General features: G+C 41.1%; 1 protein-coding gene across 5 annotated transcripts in view; it reads right to left on the bottom strand.

Annotated features, from left to right (window-relative positions):
• Positions 1-11,459: 11,459 nt before the first annotated feature.
• The window catches only part of LPIN1 (lipin 1), a 46,254-nt gene continuing 38,222 nt past the window's right edge, over positions 11,460-19,491 (bottom strand). For all 5 annotated transcript variants that reach the window (XM_080588191.1, XM_080588189.1, XM_080588190.1 and 2 more), the window contains exons 18-20: positions 18,333-18,447; positions 15,935-16,038; positions 11,460-15,129 (exon numbers count right to left, since the gene is read on the bottom strand). In XM_080588191.1, coding sequence (XP_080444317.1) covers positions 14,970-15,129; positions 15,935-16,038; positions 18,333-18,447 — 379 coding nt within the window. In that variant the 3' untranslated portion in view covers positions 11,460-14,969. The remainder of the gene's footprint in view (positions 15,130-15,934; positions 16,039-18,332; positions 18,448-19,491) is intronic.

Below are 19,491 nucleotides of genomic sequence, written 5' to 3'. Positions count from 1 at the left end.
TAAGCCCACCTGATGTCAAATGGCATAATTTAGCTGGTGGCAGTTTGTACCAGTAGATATCAAAGAAAGATGTGACTCGGTAGCTGCAAAGGCAGTGGTAGTGAAATGTAATACCCGTCCACTACATAATTGTGGGTTGTGGCAGCACAGCGCCAGGAAGTCTATAAAATAAAGAGTATTACAGGGACTTTCATCCCTAGGTATCCCAAGCCTTTTGTGCTTGATACATCCCGTGAATCATTCCTCCCTATATAAAGACAACTGACTTGTCTCTACCATCCCAAAACAAAGGCTGAATTCCCAGCTTGTACAGCACCAAACACTTCACTAATTTATACTGAAGATGTAGAAAACTGACACAACACTCTTTAAAAACAAGATTATGGACATTACAATTTATCAGAAAGCAGGGAAAACCCATCATAGTAAGGAAATGAGCACAACGTATTCTTTATCATAAAATCAAAGCACATTGCATTCAGTAATTGCTAGTTACTTTTTTTCTGAGTCTACACATGTTGGGACATGGAAAATTGGGCATGGAGAGGTTTTTAAGGAGGAAATTGCATCTTAGATTTTAATATATTTCCAGAACTTCCAAGCTTTTCAAGAGGTACTGATGAATTAGAGGATCTCAGTCCTGAGAGCTGAATTTAAAAGACCATAAATGGACTTAAATTTCAGATGATGGGTGCTCTGCCATTCTGAAATTCAGGCCTTATTACAATGTTTCCAGTTAGGCACCCAAAGTCATTAGTCACTTCTGAAAATCTTGGCATAGAGTAAAAGAGAAAATCTCCAACTGAGCTAACATCCTTCATGTACAGTCTCGTAAAACAAAAACTAGAATAAATGTCCCAAAGCCCATGACTGAGTCAATCTCATTCATTGTGGCCGTAGTAAGCTGTAAATTATTTTTATTTAATAATAGCTAATACCTGTTTTTTATACAGCTTTTTTTTTTTTTTTTTTTAATCAGTGGGCTATAAGTGAATTATAATCTTTAAATGCAGCATCGCGGAGCCGTTACTACAAGAATTTAGTTAGCATAGACAGACCATCATAGCAAAAGAATCCAGCTAAACAAAACATACACCAAAGTATTTGCTCCTTAAAAGACAATGGGAAATTTTAAGCAGGCAAAAATTTGGATGCCTTTCTCACATATTATTCTTCAGAGTGTATTTCTCAGTCAGATCAAAGTCACTTGTGTTGTTTTTCCTTTCTTGTTTCTTTTGGTTTCTCCTGCCAAGCCTAAGGCAAGGCAGTGGTATTGCAGATCCCAGCATCAGGTTTTCTATCCTGTTTTTCAGAGCAAAAAGTGTAAACGTGTTTGCACTGTGTCCCCTAGGATTGCTTGCAGAGCTGCTGCTTAGGCATCTGCCCATGGCTGTACCTGAAACAATCACCTGGCCCAAAAGCCACAACAATCGACTCAACAATCAGGGGTCAAAATTATCCCCAACACCACTCTCGGCTTGGGGTACTTCACCATCCTGGGGTACCAGTCACCTGGACGTGGTGCTGGGCACCCTGCTCTGGGTGGCCCTGATGGAGCAGGGGCTGGGCCAGGGACCTCCTCAGGTCTCTGCCTACCTCAGCCATGCTGTGATTCTGCAGTTCTGTGGTATGCCAGCATTGTATTCCAGCTGGCCAGGCCTGTTTTACCATGGAGCTACCCCCTGTCAGCCAACCTACTGCACGCATGCACAGACCTGATCAAATAGAGGAGCCATTTGGCAGACGGGTCTGACTTTTTCAGATTCAAAAGTTTCAGCCTTGAATAGCCAGCAAGAACCAGTGCTCGACTGAAACAGAAAAGCAAAGCTCTCCTGATCGCTTGAGAAGGTCCATGTTTCATCTTGCGCAGCAGGCCTGTGCCAGAGCCATCACCCTGCAGCTTAGATAAGCCCCAAATTAAGCCTACGCTGAGCTGAGCTCCACTTGTCTCACCACAAAATTTTTGTTGTCTGGGGACAAGCAAGAATGCTCTTACATGGGGCTGAAAGTATGCGCAAAGCCAGCCTAGAGCTGCACACGGAGCCACTCATCTGGCGCCTAGATGAGGACCTTGCAAAGGTCATTTGCAGCATTTTTATAAGTGATACTATACATTTTTTTTCTGCACAACCCCCTTCCATTGTTGCTGCTAGCTAAAACTGGTTGGTCTACTAGGCTGAAGGTTGTTTTAGGTGTGGCAAAGCCTGCAGTTTTAAAGAATAAATAAAGTTCTTGTGAAATCCTTGCAGAAAGCATTGGTGCCACAATCATTTTGTTTCTGCCACAACCCTACAGCCTAGCCTGCTGACAAAAGAGAAGTGGGTGAGCATATAGACAGGGTCAGGCCTAATGAAACCCTATCTCAGAGTCAATTTTTAGTAAGAATTGCAATCACAGCATTATTTTCAGGAATGGCTATTGGTATTATCTGCAGTAATCCACATCAAATATTTAATTTTCAAAGAGAATTTATAGAAATCTAGATTAGCCAAAACTCTACCTCTGTGTTTGTCACCAGTCCGTTTTGAGAATGTCATCTGTGGGCCGACACTCATCAAGCTGAATTTTAACAATCAGTGTGAGCCCTTCCAATTTGTATATTGGCCAATGGTTTCAAATCCAGGCTGAGTTTATACCGTGTTATCCCCTTGCACAAAACTACGTTGATAGCAGTGCTCTGGACACCTCACAGGTTTCCATTATTCACTGGGTGCCGTAAGTGCTCAGAGCTTCTGTAAATTAACCTGCACCTAATAGGTGGCTGGGAACACATCGGCACAGGCTTGCTCGTGAGCCATGGCCCTTTCGTCTCCCCACCCTGCTTACGTGCTGCTGCCCGCAGCTATTCATTTTCTTCTTGGCGGTCGGGGTTTGGAAGGGCTCTGACACATAACTGCATTGTTGTCACTTAGCAACCTTTGCTGTATTTCCTAAATGAAGTGTTTTATAGAGGAATTCATCTAAGTTGGGAATTTATAACCAAACCAAAGTCTTTTCCCTCTGTCACCAGATAATTAAAGTATAATAATTAAAATTTAAAATAAACCCGTGAGGGCTATTTCTCACTGATAGAAATAGAAACTAGGAAAAACTGATCTAAGGCCCTGCTGCCAGTTACTGAGATTGTGTTTACCTAATTTTTAACCTCTTGTCTGCTCATTGTAAAAGGCTGCTGTTGAGCTGGGGCTTGCCTGGAAGGTCTCGGATATCACCTCTTGCCAGAGGCGCTGTGAAGTCCTAGCTGAGCTGGAGTTTAGCAGAGTCAGAACAATTTTAGTGGGAGATGTGATTGTTTCCTAATTTATGTACACCAGCTAAACTTTTAGGCTGGGCCAATTTCAGCATTAAGGCTTATTCCTCTTTTTAATGTAAATCATAAAAATTAAATATTATCAAGTGTAAATGAGAAGATTTGAACTAGCATAACTGCATAGGAGACATTTGAATTTAGCAATGTACAAATAGGTAATGCAACAATATTTTCCACATGCACCAACCCTTGACTTTTACAAAATACATCCCAGTAGGCCTGAATGGTTGACAATGGCTGTCAGAGCACAGTCCTATGCCGAGCAGATTAAGGGTGACAGTGATCTCGGTACACTTCCTGACCCTCTCTGCCAGCAACCAGTCCCTCTATGGCTGCCTTTCCCTTGGGTGTAGGAGACAGGGGAGGGAAGGGAAACTGAGGCAGGGCTGCATGTGGCTGTAGACACCTTGTACATTGGGGTAGGTGACAAGGACAGCCTCCAGAGGACTATGGATGCTGGGTACTCAAACCAAGACTTTGATGCTTAGGTCCATCAGCAAGGGTCCAGCTGTAGTCAGGACTGAAAGCGAAGAGCTGGCTACAACAACTGCATGGGCAAGGCGCACCGAGTCTGGGAACCAGAAAGTCATGGTGAACCTTGTATTGGGTTCTGCTGCCCTGAAGAAAAAAACAGAAGAGCAGTGGCCATTAGCAGCAAAGTCTCAAGAGCCATGCTAAGCTGCCAGCATGGAGAGCACGCACATGAAGCTGCCCAGTTTGATGGAGCAGACACTCGCTGTCTGTGGGATGCGTGGCATGACCACAGGCCCCGCAGAGAGGCCAGCCTATGGTCAGGTGCTGGTGAGCTCAGTGTTGCTGCCCTCCCAGGAACCACTCGTGATACTGGTGTAGAGTGGAGAGAAAAAGTGGGTGAAGGAGACATGGCCCACCAGGACAGGCCCCACCAGGACAGGCCTACCAGGATATGGCCCACCAGGACAGAACACAAGTCCTGCTCAGCTCTCTAGGAGAGAGTCCTCAGTGCTTCCCTGAGAACCCCACTAGTGGCACCGAGCAGGCAACAGAGGTGTGTCACTCTCTTCGAGTGACTTTTTTTCCCACAAGATAGCATTAAAAAAGGAAATGAGAAGTGGTTTCCTTCATGGCTGAGATTCACTCCGGAGGGCTGCTTCTTGCTTGCCACTCTCCTCCTATGTTGCAACACAGGAAATTTGCTTCTGCAAACACCTGGTGTTGTTTCAAACAGCCAGATGGTCCTAACCTCAGTCTGCTGTAATTGATGGCCTACTTGTCTAACCCTGTAACTATCTCTCACTTTAGACACAGATGCTGCATCTCTCTAAATACCATTCCACATTAAAACATCCTACCTTCCTGTTTCACATATCAATCAATGCAGCAATTCTTACAGAAACCAGCAATGGCTTGTGTAAACCAGGAGACAGTGGGTGTAAGCAAGCAGAGATAAAATTATGCAGGCTTAAATTACGAATTGGATGTGTGGTTGAAGGATTTAGACTCACATTGCAAAATTAGCTGGGACATAACCAGCAAGCAAACAAACATCATGCGGTGACCCCAGAGCAAATCTGCTAGTCGATTGGACTTAGCTCACAAAAGCCAGGCTGCCCTGGTATATGCCATGCTCTGTCACGATGACATATGCTGATGTGGTGTTTCTCTGCATCATGCAGACTCTGGCCATTTCCAGCACATCCAAATAGCCTTATGCAATTTTAATGTTCTGGGGTTTTTCTGGTAGTCATTTCTCTCCAGGTCCAGGGTTCATGATGATACACCCTAGAGACTACCACCATATCAGTGACCATTAGCAAAGCAGTGCCATTTCATGAGCTTGAAGACCAGAAACTTTTTCTTAACAAATTGGGGTATGCCCTGAGCTCCCCACTTCCTCTCAGTCCTTGTACTGAGCACACCAAAGACACGGTACCTGTGACCCTGGCATCGGACTCAGGAAATTGTGGCCAAAGTTGCTCAGGCTACCAAGACCTTTTGTTTCCTGTTATTAAGTGGAGATTGTATTTCTTCCCCCTCCCAAAGGCCAGTGAGGACAATACTTTATGTGACAGTCAGGTGTTCGGAAGCTGAGCCACTGGGGGTGGTTCAAATACCCTTCTTGTACACCCCCCACCCCCACCCCCACCCCGAGTTTCCTATCTTAGTATCTCATTGGCATTAATGTCTAGTCTTCAGAATATGCCTTGGACAGAGGCAACTGCCTTCAGCCCCATCTTGCACATGGAGATCTAAGACACAAAGTACAATGAAGGATTCAGCCCAGCCAAAACAGGACATTTGTCAGGGCATGGATCTTTTTCCTGTCTTGGAACCAACTTTTTGCTTCCCCAACAGTCCTTCTGTCTTGGGCAGGTGGGTTTGATCCTGGGATTTCTTTACTTGTGGTATATCACCACTCTTAGGCTCATCTGGATATGGTTATGTCCTTGCTCTCAAGTTCACTAATAGGCACTAGACATGTCCCTTTATAAGGTCTGCCCTCAATTACAGGATTACTATAAGAATTAAGAGGTCAGGTATAGGATGGAGTCAAACACAGGAAAACTTAGGTTGCAGCTTCATGGGACATACTTAGACAAAAGCATAAGGTCCCTGTTCCCCTCTTTCTCTTATCCATACACTCACCCACTTATGCTATATGGCATGCACTGTATCCCTCCCTGAGCCCATTTAATTCTGCTAATGCAGAACAAAACTGTCCCAGGAATACAGTCTATTGGTGGGGTGGAGAATCAGGAGGAGCAAGAAAGGAGACAGGGAGAGTGATGATTTTTTTTTTCCTTTAGGCAGTAACAAACCAGTAGATCAGATCAACCGCCCATGAAACCACAGCCTTGGTTTAAAAGAATTCACTAGGTCAAAAGAAAATGGAAGTGATTCTCTGCCAATAATACGTGCAGAGGAGCAGCCCACAGAGAGAGAAAATATGAGCCTTGCAGGGAGTTGCAATACTTGTGCTGACTCCCACATTGCACAGAGTGCATTAGAAAATGTAGGTGTGCATCTGAGCTGCTCCCTAAGTCACTGCACCAGTCACTGCACTAAGTGAAAGCTGGTGCTGACACAAAACAAGCAAACAAAAACCCTACCCCACGTTACTTTGGGAAATAAGGACAATTCTCATGTTATTTCTTTCACACAGTACATGGATCAGAAATGAAGTCCACAATACAGGGCACTGCATTTTTATGTGATATCTGGATCCTTACAGGAAAGTGACTATGATAATGTTGTGTCTCCCTGTATCTTTCCTCTCAGTACTTTCCCAATAAAGTTTTTTTTCATTTGAGTATTACATTTTTTTTCTTTCAATTGTTGTCCCTGACACCTTGAACTTGACAGCTGAGTTGCGTAACAGAGAGGCCACACTTTTAACATGACCTGTTGAATTCCTGCGTTCACAGAATCACAGATGGTTGAGGTTGGAAGGGGCCTCTAGAGATCATCTGATCCAACCTCTCTGATCAAACAGGGTCCCCAAGACCACATTACCCAGGGTTGTGTCCAGGCAGTTTTTGAACATCTCTAGGGAAGGAGGCTCCACAACACCTCTGGGCATCCTCTTCCAGTGCTCAGTCACCCTCACAGTAAAGAAGTGTTTCCTGATGTTCAAACAGAACTTGCTCTGTTGCCGTTTGTGCCCATTACCTTCTGTCCTGTTGCTGGGCACCACTGAGAAGACTCTTGCTTTATCACCTTGACAACCTCCCTTCAGGTACTTACACACATTGATCAGATCCCCCCCAAACCTTCTCTTCTCCAGGCTGAACATGACTAGCTCCCTCAGCCTTTCCTCGTATGAGAGATGTTCCAATCCCTTCATCATCTTAGTAGCCCTCCGCTAGACTCGCTCCAGGAGCTCCAAGTCCCTCTTGTACTGGGGAGTCCAGAACTGGACACAATACTCCAGGTGAGGCCTCACCAGGGCTGACTACAGGAGGACGATCACCTCCCTCAGCCTGCTGGCAACATGCTTCCTAATTTCTCCTCAGGATACTGTTGGCCTTCTTGGCCACAAGGGCACGTTGCTGGCTCATGGTTAACTTGTTGTCTAACTGGTCCCCCTGGTCCTTCTCCACAGAGATGCTTTCCTGTAGCTCAGCCCCCAGCCTGTACTGGTGCTTGGGGTTATTTCTCCTCAGGAGCAGACTGAGGCAAAGAAGACATTCAGTATCTCTGCCTTTCCTGTGTCCTCTGTCACTAGGGTCCCTACCCAATTCAGTAGCAGGCCCGTGTTTTCACTAGTTTTCCTTTTGTTACTGATACATTTGAAGAAGCCCTTCTTGTTGTACTTGATATACCTAGCCAAATTTAATTCCAAATGGGCCTTGGCCTTCCTCGTCGCATTTCTGCTTACTCTGTATTCATTCCAAGTGGCCTGTTCCTGCTTCCACCTCCTGTACACCTTCAGCTTATCTTTAAGTTCTGTCAGGAGTTCCTTGTTCAACCATGCAGGTCTCCCCTACCTCCTTTGCTCAGTTTCTTGCTCATAGGGGTTCACATTTCCCAATGCGTTTATTGGCTCCCAAATATGATTTTCCTCCCCACATAAACTTTGTCTCTAAGAAGCTTGTGTTAGCAAAGTTTTTAGATTTTATTGGCATTTTGCAGAACTGCTGAGATGGTCTCAGCTTCCATGTCATGCTTTAATATTGTAGGGGCTTGCATTAGACAGAGGCAGAAGCAGTTCGGGGTCAGATAGTGAGATCGAACTAGGCTACAGAAAAACTGAAGCACCTTTCCAAGCTTCTGAAGATCTCCAAGGAGGAGACTCCACCACCTCTCTGGGGGACCTGTGCCAGGGCTCCATCGCCCACACAGTGCTCTTCCAAGCAATGCCTAGACACATTTTGAGGGTCATCGTGGGCCAGTGCTAACTGGTACTTGGCAGGCAGTTATTTGGACACTCGCCAAAAGTGTGGCAGTTGGCCAGGAGGCCAAAGAATAGTGCCTGCCCTTTTGTTGGCCAGCTATTTATTTATACGGACGTAGCCACTGAGCCTGAAATATAAATAGTCATATCTGGTAATGGGGAATGGAAACCATCCTGGTCATTGGTTTTGATGTATTTATGGCTGCTTTTAACGTAAATCTAAGTTTTCAGTGCTAACGGTCCAAGCTTGCAGAGGATTCTGTCCTTCCTCTACTTTTGTTTAAAAAAGAAAAAGAAGAAAGAAAAAAAAAAGAAGAAAAACAAAAGAAAAAAAAAAGAAACAAATCGATCCACTTCTACCTCTTGGCCTCCGGTATCCAAAAGGAATGACAGGAATTGTACATAAATCCAGATGCTCACGGAGCTGCTCCTGTGTCAGTAAGATCAGAAGGAGACTTCCACTGTTAAATTTGGGTATTTATTGGTTATAAATCAAAGGGCCAACAAATACGGAGAAATCAGTGAAAACGTGTTTTTTGTCTATGTTAACAATAATGTTCTAAGATAAAGATGTTATTTTAGAACGTCCTATTTTCATTTTGCACTAGTCTTTTTAACTGCCCTGAAAAGAAGGATGTTTATACAATTTCACAAAGAAATGTGAACTCTTCTGCTCCATTTACATTTCTTTGTTCCAAAATGTATTCCTCTTGTTGAGATTCCAGCAGACAAGGAAAGCAGACACAGCGGTTACTTTCCAATGTGAAACTTAAAACCACAATCTCCCGCTCAGAAAACACAGAATGAGTCACAGGAAGGGGCCACTTGCTTGCAAAACTCATTAAAAGCAAGGCAAGGCAAAATGGATTTCCTGTATCAATAAATAGATTGCTGGCAGCAGGCAGAACACCTGACAGTGCTAGAGGGTAAAAAACAGTCCAAGAGTAGCCATTAGAAGAGAGATCAATTCTTCAGCTTGGAAACCGTATCTCCCCAGTACCCAGTTTGATTTCTTGGCATTAGTTGACTTAATCCGGTAAAGTGATAAGAATATGCACAAATTTGATTGCAGGGAGTTGCAACTAAAGCACACGCTTAAATAGGCTGTGTCAATTTTCCAAAGAGAGCTTTATCAAAAAGGATGCGTGCTGTATATACTGCAGGTGAAAGCTTTGTTCCCCAGTTTCATGAAAATATAAAGCAGCCCTAGTCCTTATCAAAGCTTAAAATAGAGCTGTAACTGCAGCTTTCTTTCGCTGTTAGTGGTTGCCCTCAGATGCTTAAGCAGGGATTTCGTTTTGATGAATGTTATTCTCTCCTGCTTGGAAAATTAAGCCAAAATGGCCTTCTCCCCTTCTGTTCAATGTAGAGACATGGGATTTAATAGAATCATAGAATCACTGAGGTTGGAAAAGACCTCTAAGATCATCTAGTCCGACCTCTAAGGTCATCTAGTCCAACCTCTAACCTAAAGTCCACCACTAAACCGTACTACTCAGTTCTACATCTATACATTTCTTGAAGGCCTCCAGGGATGGTGACTCAACCACTTCCCTGGGCAGCCTGTTCCAACGCTGCACAACCCTTTCAGTAAAGAAATTTCTAATAATCAACCTAAACCTTGCCTGATGCAACTTGAGGCCACTTTTGCTCATCTCATCACTTGGATTTTGGTCAAGAGGCAAACAGCTCAACACCTGACACCTAGGTTCAACATGGGTATGAAATCAAGAAGCTGCTTTTTGGCCACTTACCTTGGTTTTGTTCCCTTTCTCTAGTTCCTCCTAGAAGGAAAGTCATTTCTCATTTTGTCTTTATTTCTCACCCTCACATTCCAGTAGCTAGAAAGGTCTTGATGAGGACCTCCTCCTAAAAACAACCAACACCTAATCTCTTTGGTATCACTGCTGGGTTATCACTAGAGCTAGCCTCTTGTCTTTGTTTGCAACTAGCCTGCTCCTCGCATCACTCAGCCATGCTATAGAAAGAAATGAGGTGCTAGATTTTACTCCAAACAGAAGGGTTAGGACCACCTTTGGTGATGGCACTGTGAATGTACTCCCTTCACAAGCATTTATGCAGTAAAATGAAATAAATAAAATTGCCCCCAGGCTTCACTTTCTTTTTTGCATATTCAGAGATGAATTGAAAGTTACATTTTTTAGGCTGTTGGCACCAACAGTCTTCTGCCTCTTGCAATAATCTGTTCTGATGTACTTGATGGCATCTGCAATGCAAATGAAGACTATTTATTTGAAAGGAAACAATTAACGCGGTATTCTGAGTAGTGTTCCCTACCTTCTCCACAGCATCAAAAAATAACAGTCCTGACTCCTCAGGAGGTTTGTTCCCCTGACTTTTCTGCGTCTAGTGTTAATGAGATGTTCCAGGAGCAATGAATATGTCCTTATAAAGTTTGGTTTGCTGGGGCAAAAGCATCATTTCTCTGACTTTTAATTAAAAAAGCACCTTCATTTCAAAGCCTGTCTCCAGAGCTCTAGTGTAAATGTTTATACAAGCCAGAGACATACAGAAAATAGGGAAGACTGAAGAAGCAGTGACTGCAGGCTGCCCAAATACGGCTGCTCTTGTATTTTTAACACAGACCTTTAGCTGCTGTAGAGCCTTATCAACCCCAAACATCTTTGTTTTCATAACAACACCAGCCCGGCAATACCGCTACGGCTGCAGTTAGTTTGCTTAGCAAACCTGGCAGAGGGAGCAAAAAGCAGTTCTGTATTCTCACAGACATGAGGAAATGTTATTTGCTTCTTGCCAGCTGAATGGCCAATGTCAAAGAAGGGGAAAAAAAAAAAGGGAGGGGGGGAACAGTTGGGAGGGGAACTATGAGAGAGAATATCTGGTCTCATTACTGTGAATAACAGCAATCCCATTCAAATCAGATAGCTAGTTTTCCAGATCACTCCAAGAATTAGACAAAAGGAAAACGGGAAAAATCTGGGGTATGGTAAGATTTCTTACTGGTCCTGCTGCTCCAGTTCCCATCTGGTTACTCTTGGTTCCCAGGTGCTGTCCCCAAACCCCAGCACGGTGAGAGCCCAAAACCTGGCCCTGCCTCCCTGACTCCTTCCATGTGAAAAAGCTCTGGATCAAACAGCAAAACTGCAAAAATTTTGCAAGTGCTGGAAGTTACATTGGATAGCCCCAGGAAGAGATAGGCAACTGAGAAGGAATGTACAAATTCCACACTTCAGAGCTCCAACAGTTCTGAAAAAGCACTTTGCCAAAATCAAAGCACACAGAAAAATAGAAAAGTCAGAAGAAATTTACATTTGCCTTTATTACAATATATAGTTCTATCATCGTTGCATTCAGCAGATCAAAATGAGGTGTTAAAATGATTTTCATCATTCCAGTAGCACATACATATACAGAGTAAATACTGTATATAAATAGTCTTTGAAATAATAATCCGTATCTACAAATAAAAATACCCAATACTCTTTCTCCTCCCTCCCTATATTACAGCAGTAACATTTTATCTGTAACACAACTAATGCAACAATCATGGTATCCTGTCCCTCACACGACACAGCTGGAGGGGTATGGTCATCAGCTTCATGAAAATAAACATCAGTCACTCCTCGCTGCTGCATATTCTAGTTTATGTGTACCGTATAAATAGAATATACAGTGATTTAATGTCTCTGCGTATTTATGCTAGCCAAATATTCTTTCTGTAACAGAAACCAGCATTACACTGAAAGGAAAGTTGAGAAAGTTTTTTTCTTTCACAGAAAGAGTAAGAATTTGTTAAACCGTCCTTTTTTTCTTCGTTAGGAATTAACAGAGCAGTTTAAATATTATGCATAAAATTGCTCAGCTACCAAAACAAAAAAGTATCTTAAACTCCCTTTTAAAGTATGGCAATGTTTCTAGCAGGTCAAAACTTGGATTTCCTTAACTGTCTTTTCTGTGAGCAGGTTTGATAACCATGAGTTATACAAACACACATTTGTTTCACTTTCTGGCTATATTTAAACTTCCAGATACAAAGGGTTATACCGTACGTCAGAAGTACGGCGTTAGCTTCACAGTCATAGCAATGTTGGTCAGAAGGGACCCCTGGAGGTCAGCTAGTCCAACTTCATGCTCACCGCAGATGACAGACAACATGAGAGCCAAGTCAGCCACAGCTCTGTTTAACTGAGTCTTGGAAAACTCCAGAACGGGGATTCCACAGCATCACAGGGCTGCCTGCACTAGCGTGGCACTACACTTGCAAATCTGATGGAATTAAATGACCACTCATTCACACTATCATTTGGGTTGAAATACTAATGGCAGTAACAGCCCTGGACAGGCTATTTATTAAGTCATAAATAAATACACACACGCTTTAGGCTTTAATTGTAGAGAACTCTCTGGGACCTTTCTTTTCCTGGTGAAAGCTACTGTATGCGGTACCTTAGGAAAGCCGATCTCAACTACTGTGAAGAATAAAAAACCTGATGGCCTCTAACTGAAGAGAAGGGCTGATTTGGTTTTAATTTGCATAACGGACTGAAGCAGACCTTTACAAAAACAATCACACAGGATTCAGTTGGTACATTCATCCATTAATTCAGTCATTAGCAACAAGTATAAATGGATACTTAAAGTGTGGCTATATTTAGAGATGCAACCATCTCGGTTTGGCAACCTGAGATCCTCACTGATTGTCTGACTGATTTAAGAGATATGGTACGGATTTTCTGACATTTTGCATTTTCTTTAAACTTTCAAGACAGCATAATCAGTCTGGGGCATTGAATACACATTTCTTCCTCTTTGTGTTTCTCTACTAATTCCAGTATCTCCGAAACAGTCGTGTACCTTGCCTGAACCAGCAACATTCATGTGAAAAGGAAGACTTCGGAAGCGCTCACCAGTGCACATTGCAGCTATGCACATTACAGCTGTATAAAGGATTGCACTTATTAATTACTATTGAAGGCACAGGGAAATCATAAATTGGCCCCCTGACATCTCAGATAAAGTCTGCAGCACAAGAAGTTAAAAATCCCTGTTACAGAATTACCATCCCACCTATGTTGTTATCACTCTTTTGAGATGCAAAACCAGAATTTGTTGAAACAGAACAAATGTGATGCAGAGCAGCTGTTCCCAAACCTTTGGGTGCTAACCAACCACAATCACATCTTAAAATTTCTCCTGGACCACTCTGCCTTCCTATTATTAAACTCTTAACTGAAAACACTGCAAAGCAGCTGCAAAACATGTATCATAGCCTCACAGATCACAAGCTGGCAGAGATCACAGCTTATGAACCACTGTTTTAGCCATACTGAAATACTATATACATGGAATCCCATTATGCCATTTTCAATGTTTCAGAGAACAATTCAACTTTTAAATGCATTTTAAAATGAGGGGAAAAAAATCACCTTCTTAGCTACCAGCTCATTTGAGGATTATTTGGCATATGGTCATCTGATGCATACGTTTAAAAGTACCGCATTGTGTAAAGGCAGATCATTTGGAAGATATCATCAACTGATCTGCAGTATTGCTTCTATGATGCACAGTTAATTCTTAAGGCAGTTGAGAGCAAGTAGCAAAAACAGTACCTACAGCTTGTGTCTGAACAAATGAGGGGGGGGGGGGAAAAAGATGAAAGAGGAGATTTTGTTTTCTTGGAGCACAGTAAATCACACTAAAAGCATCCATTCTTTATGATACAAAAAAAAACAACAAACAAACAAAAAATCCATTCAGTAAAAACCTGAGATGCATCACTCACCAGCATCAAAGTTCACACTTAAGCCAAAAATAACATTTTAAATAAAACTATTCCATTTTGACAAAATCTTCAGTTTTCTTAGCTCAGCAATGATATTGAAACTCAGCATATCCGCTTAGTAAGATGTTTTTACTGAAAAATCACCGGAGTCAAACCACTGACTTCAGTAAGATGGGCACTACACACAGCAGTCTGTATCTTACACTTTCACACGTATCTTAAACCAAATAGCTGTTCTAAAACACGGTACTCAACTGGAAGAAGACTGGCAGAATCTGGCCATCTTATTTAATTTACTTCCCATTTACATTGCACATCATTTATTTACACACACACAAAAAGTGTTAGCAGGTCAAAACAACAGGTTGAAATAAATCAACACACTCCATTGTCTTTGATGGCTACACCAATTTACAACAGCTGAGGACCTAGACCAGTAATGAACCGTTAACCAAACATCAGATGGTCAAGCAAGGAGGAAAGAGGAATCAGAATGGTTAAGGTTGGAAGGCACCACTGGAGGTCATCTGGTCCAACCACCCTACTCAATCATTCGCTCTTTCAGAGGATGGAATTTTGACATATGGACAGCAACACGTATCACAAAATGATGTCAGGAATGGTGAGCACCTTCGGCTTCCTAACTTACAGGAGTTTCTGAGATGAAAAACATCTTCAGTAATGCAAGAAAGATACAGAACCACTTTATGACCTTATGACATGTTTAACTGCAATTCTGTCATCACTGCACTTTTATTTGACTTTAAGCAATGAAACTGTATGGCACGATTTGAGTTGCTGGATGAAGGAACATTAGGAATGTAATTCCCATTCCTAGTACGACTCACTCTTGTCATCTGGAAACGTGACTAAGTAAGCATTTCTAAGTTTGCTCACAGCAAAGGAATACAATGCTTACATCACAGATTCCAGTTGAACTGCCAACAGCAAAAGCCAAGTGAAGTCCTTGCAATACAAGCTAACTCATTCTTTGATCTGAGGCTGACGGTTTGGAGATGCGGTTAAGATGAGGCTGGATGTACATCCTGAGTTTCAAAAGGTGGTAGAGGTTCTCTCCAGTAGGTGAACTGACTGTAGGTATCAGAACAAGGAAAGTCTGAAGAATGGCTTCTTTTCAGCAAAGGGAAAATGTGATCTACCACTTCACATAGTCTGACGTAGCTGAAAAATAAATAAAAAGATCTTCTTACTTTGATATTTTTTTAAATAAGTCCCCAGTCACCAAGGCATGGCTACTCTTACATGAACAAGTTATCATCCTTGAAATAATAAAATTCAATTTAATTTTGGTGCCTTGCTTCCAGGTAGCATTCACAGTTCAGATAAGAAATCTGTTCACTCTAAGCAAAGGGACTTACCTAGAAAGAAACAGACACCATTTTCCTTCCAAATCACCTGTTAAAATATTCAAGCCCCACATTTTGCTTCTCCATTGCTGTCCAGTTTGGTTTGAGCAGCTCCCTGCTCAACTGATAATTCATATTTTATACACTCCCCTTGGCTCCCTTTCCATTAAGTGCAGTCTTAACATCACTAAAGGCTGCCTCCCTTCATTATGTGGTGCTACAGTGCCTAAGAATCTTGATGGAAGCCCTCAGCCCTGTCTTCAGATTTGTTCCTGGCTCTTCTAGATAGGAGCTCCAGGAAACGGAAATTTTGAAAAGGCAGATGGCTTCAGGAAACCAGTTAATCTCATTTCTGTACAGACTAAATTGCACACTTATAACTCCTTTACATTTTTAGAGTAAATGGAGTATATTGAACTAAATACTAAATAATGTCTTTATCAGTTTAACTGAAGGAAAGTAGATAGTCTGTATTTTATTTTACATGTTTTATATTTTGTATGGAATATTCTAAGGAATCTTTCATTAGTAAAATAAAACCCATCTTTGGGCACTCTAAGTCATAAGTTATAAAAGGAAATTATTTAGCTTATAAAGGTGTTAGGGATAAGATTACTTACGATGAGATGTTTGTCTTTGCATGCTCTTGTATAAGTTCTCCTTTAGGGTTAACTGTAAATATTCGGTTTAAAGAAACCCCCACTTGTTTGTATGAATAAACATCCTAAATAGAAAGGAAAAAAAAAAAGAATTACGATTCTACCTTTGCACAGTCATGTCTCTTCTTGCTGAAATCTATTACACAGAACATATTTACTCCGTATTGGTACTAAAGTTACCTAGTTATTGTGCACCTGAAATTCTCTGATTTCCTCAACCTGAAATATGTTGAAAACTTGAATTCAGACTAATGAAAGGCTCGTGAAACAGATGATTTGCAGGTGTGGAGTTTGTCACTGTAAATTAAACTATTGATTAAAATCATGTTTTGTTTTGCTTTTTTTTCCTCCAGTTACTTCCCTTGACACAAAAATAAAATTAAATATTAAAGAAGTAATGTTATTCGGGTGTAAAAGTATTTGCGCTTTCATTTTTCAGATAATATTTCATTTCCTGAGTGTATTGTACTGAATATCTTGCAACAATGTACTGGGGTTAAAACATAACTGATAGAAAATAGTGATTAGTTTGTATGGACAAGGTTACAAAAAGAAGTTATAACAACTCTGCTTACATTAAAACCCCTGGAAACATCTCTTAGCTGCTGAGTTTGGATTTGTGCAATGTCCATATATTGACCATGTATCGATGAAAGGGAAAGAGAGCGGAAAGTAAGGTATAAACACCGTAACTGCAGCAGTGAGCCCCAGGTGGTAATGCAGATACAACTCTGGGAATTATTTTATGGCATTCAACTAGAAGTAACGGTTGAGAATATCTTTTAAGAAATTCAAACTGTTAAGGCAAACAACGAACAAGTTTTGTTCTGGTATCAAAAAAAAGTTTGACAACGGAAAGATAAAAATAACCCCCAAAAGATGAGACCAAGCTTCCATTTTACTAATGTAAATCATTGGGTATAGTTTTAAAAATTCAAGTGGTAAAAGACTGAAAGGTTATTGAAGACATGAAAAATATTTTAATTTTTATGTTGTACAGGTGCATGAGTACTGAAATTTCACTTAATTTTGAGGGGAGAAAAAACAAAAAGCAAAAGCAAAACAAACAAAAAGCAGCACAGAAAATTGAGAAAGCTCTCATCCCGATGTTCACAAGGCCAGTAGCATATTTTACATCTGAAGGATGCACTCCGACAGCAATCAAAGGAATACAAAAATAATGGTTTTATTTCCCTGAGGTTCAACAACAAAAATGAAACTAGAGGTAGGCTTTATCCATAATACAAAACCACAGAAGTAGCTAAAAAGTTATTTCAAAATCATACGTCTAAAGTTATCTTGATAGTCAAAATTAAGCTGTGTATGATATAACAATCAGATACAGCAATTGGACAGTGATGTCCTCCTGTCCTCACTGATAATGGTTTTAAATTATGTAACTTGCTAAAAGATGAAGCTGAAAAAGTTGTCACTGCTCATAAATATCAACAACTCTAAGAAAAATGTGAGAGATACTTGTAGAAATAAATTTCAACAGAAAGGCATGCTGATTTCTCCCAAATGTAGCTACAACATCCACAGTTTCAGAGCCAAAATATCTTGCCAGGCACTTCCGTCCAACATTTAGGCATCTAAAAATGCTCAGTCTCCAAATGTTCACTTTCACACTGGCAATAGCTAGTGTCCATATTTATATTTGTGATTTCCTCGGGCTATCAATGTTTTTGCCAGTGGACATGTCTAAGGTCTTACAGTTCTGAGCAGCTACAGCTGGGATCTATTCCATGCTCCTCAGGTCTCAGCATGTCTGAGACTTTTGCCTTTTGTGGATGCATACAAGTATATGTCCTTTGGGCCTAAACAAGAGTAAGAAAAGCCTACAGCCCAATTCTATAGTCTTCAAATGGGTGAGGGAGACCTTACTTTCCCTCTCAGTGCCAAGGAATTCAAAGTCAAATGTTCAATTTTAGTGGGACATCCAAATCCTTCTGAATGTACTTAGGGTTTGAAGTCCCACTGATATTCATCTGAAGGATTTTGTGTCTGTTCACAGGTAACTCATCAGCACTCTATCAGCATGGGATAAAATGGGATCATTAAAATGGGATCAGTGTTTTCACACAAGCTTAAAGATTTTTTACGTAGTTAGGATTTCAATCAGTATTTCTTATTATGCTAACATATGCAGATGTAATGTAGTTACTTTGTTTCTCTTCTACCTCTGCATCCTACATGGTGAGATCTTTCTGGAAGAACCTTTATACTATCCTTTGTATGAGGCCTAATAAAATATTCTTAAGTCCTATTTAAAGCTTCTAGGTTCTAATGTAACAGAATCGTGAAATAACAGCAACCTTTCTGTTCTCTGTAAAAGACATAAATTTCAGCTATTACTTACAGCAGGTCTGTTTCCAAAAGCAGCATAAAAGGGTTCTGTGTTAGGATAAAACAAATTTTTTATGTCTGTCAGACACTGAACTTTGAATTTTTCTGGCTTCTTTTCTATCACTTCCCTGAAATGATATAAAAATAAAATAAAAATAAAAAGGTGAGAGGACACGGAACCTGAATAAATACATGTGAAATATAGCATAAACCATTTTACTTTCTTTAGTCAACATTTTTACCTCGCTGGATACTCCTACAGAGCCCCCACCCTTCTCCAATAAATCTTCATCTAGAAATCACAATTCCCATGAAGACAAAATAGCATTCCCAAGCTTGCATAATGGGCACAGTAAATAAATCCTCTGAAACAAGGGGACCTCTATTGAAGCCTAAGTGATAAAGATGGTTACTGAGCAAAGATGGCTGATTACAGGGAGCAGTGGTTAAATAAAATCTTAAGACATAAATTGTTATTAAGTAAACCATTTTCTGAGAACTGCAGAATGATTCATAGATTATATTAGCTTTCACTGTGTATGGCTTTTTTTTTTTTTAACCTTTTTTTTTCCTCCTTTTAAATTAAAGGATTACAATTAACATATGTGCTGAAAGGACCTCAGCCTGTTAAGATCCTTCTACAGTCAGGGTCATCCGTCACTGCTAATTAGCAGAAGTTAAGGAATAAAGAAATCTTCCATTTCTCTTCAGTTGCTCCTTACTGAATACAGAATTCATTAATGAATAGTGGAGTTGTCTCATCTCTGGGCAAGAGCCCTTTCACAACAGCTTCTCTTGGCAAGGAAGCTGAACAGGTGGCAAAGTCTGGAGTTCCCATAACAGAGGAAGACACCAGCATGACACAAAAGCGCTGAAGAAGCTCAGAATCCCACATCCTAGCACCAACACATATGCCAAGGAAGATGCAAGTAGCACAGAAGCTTCAAAGCAGTATAATACAGCCCTTCAGAATAGCAACTCCACATATAAATTAAAGTTTGAGGATGTGCAAAAGAGGAAGACAACCATCTTCCCCCAGTCCCATATACGCCTGACCTCAGAGCCCTTAAAGCCACAATTAATAAATCGATGGATAACAATGAAGTCATTTCTTGCCTACACAAAACAGAAGTTAAGACAGTGGATACTGAAAGATGGGTGTTCTTTAGTCT

The sequence above is a fragment of the Anser brachyrhynchus genome (genome assembly GCF_964034855.1).
Source record: "Anser brachyrhynchus genome assembly, chromosome: 3".
In the NCBI taxonomy this organism is placed as follows: domain Eukaryota; kingdom Metazoa; phylum Chordata; class Aves; order Anseriformes; family Anatidae; genus Anser; species Anser brachyrhynchus.
The sequence above is the reverse complement of the archived record's forward strand: the minus strand, read 5'-3'. Positions and strand labels throughout refer to the sequence as shown.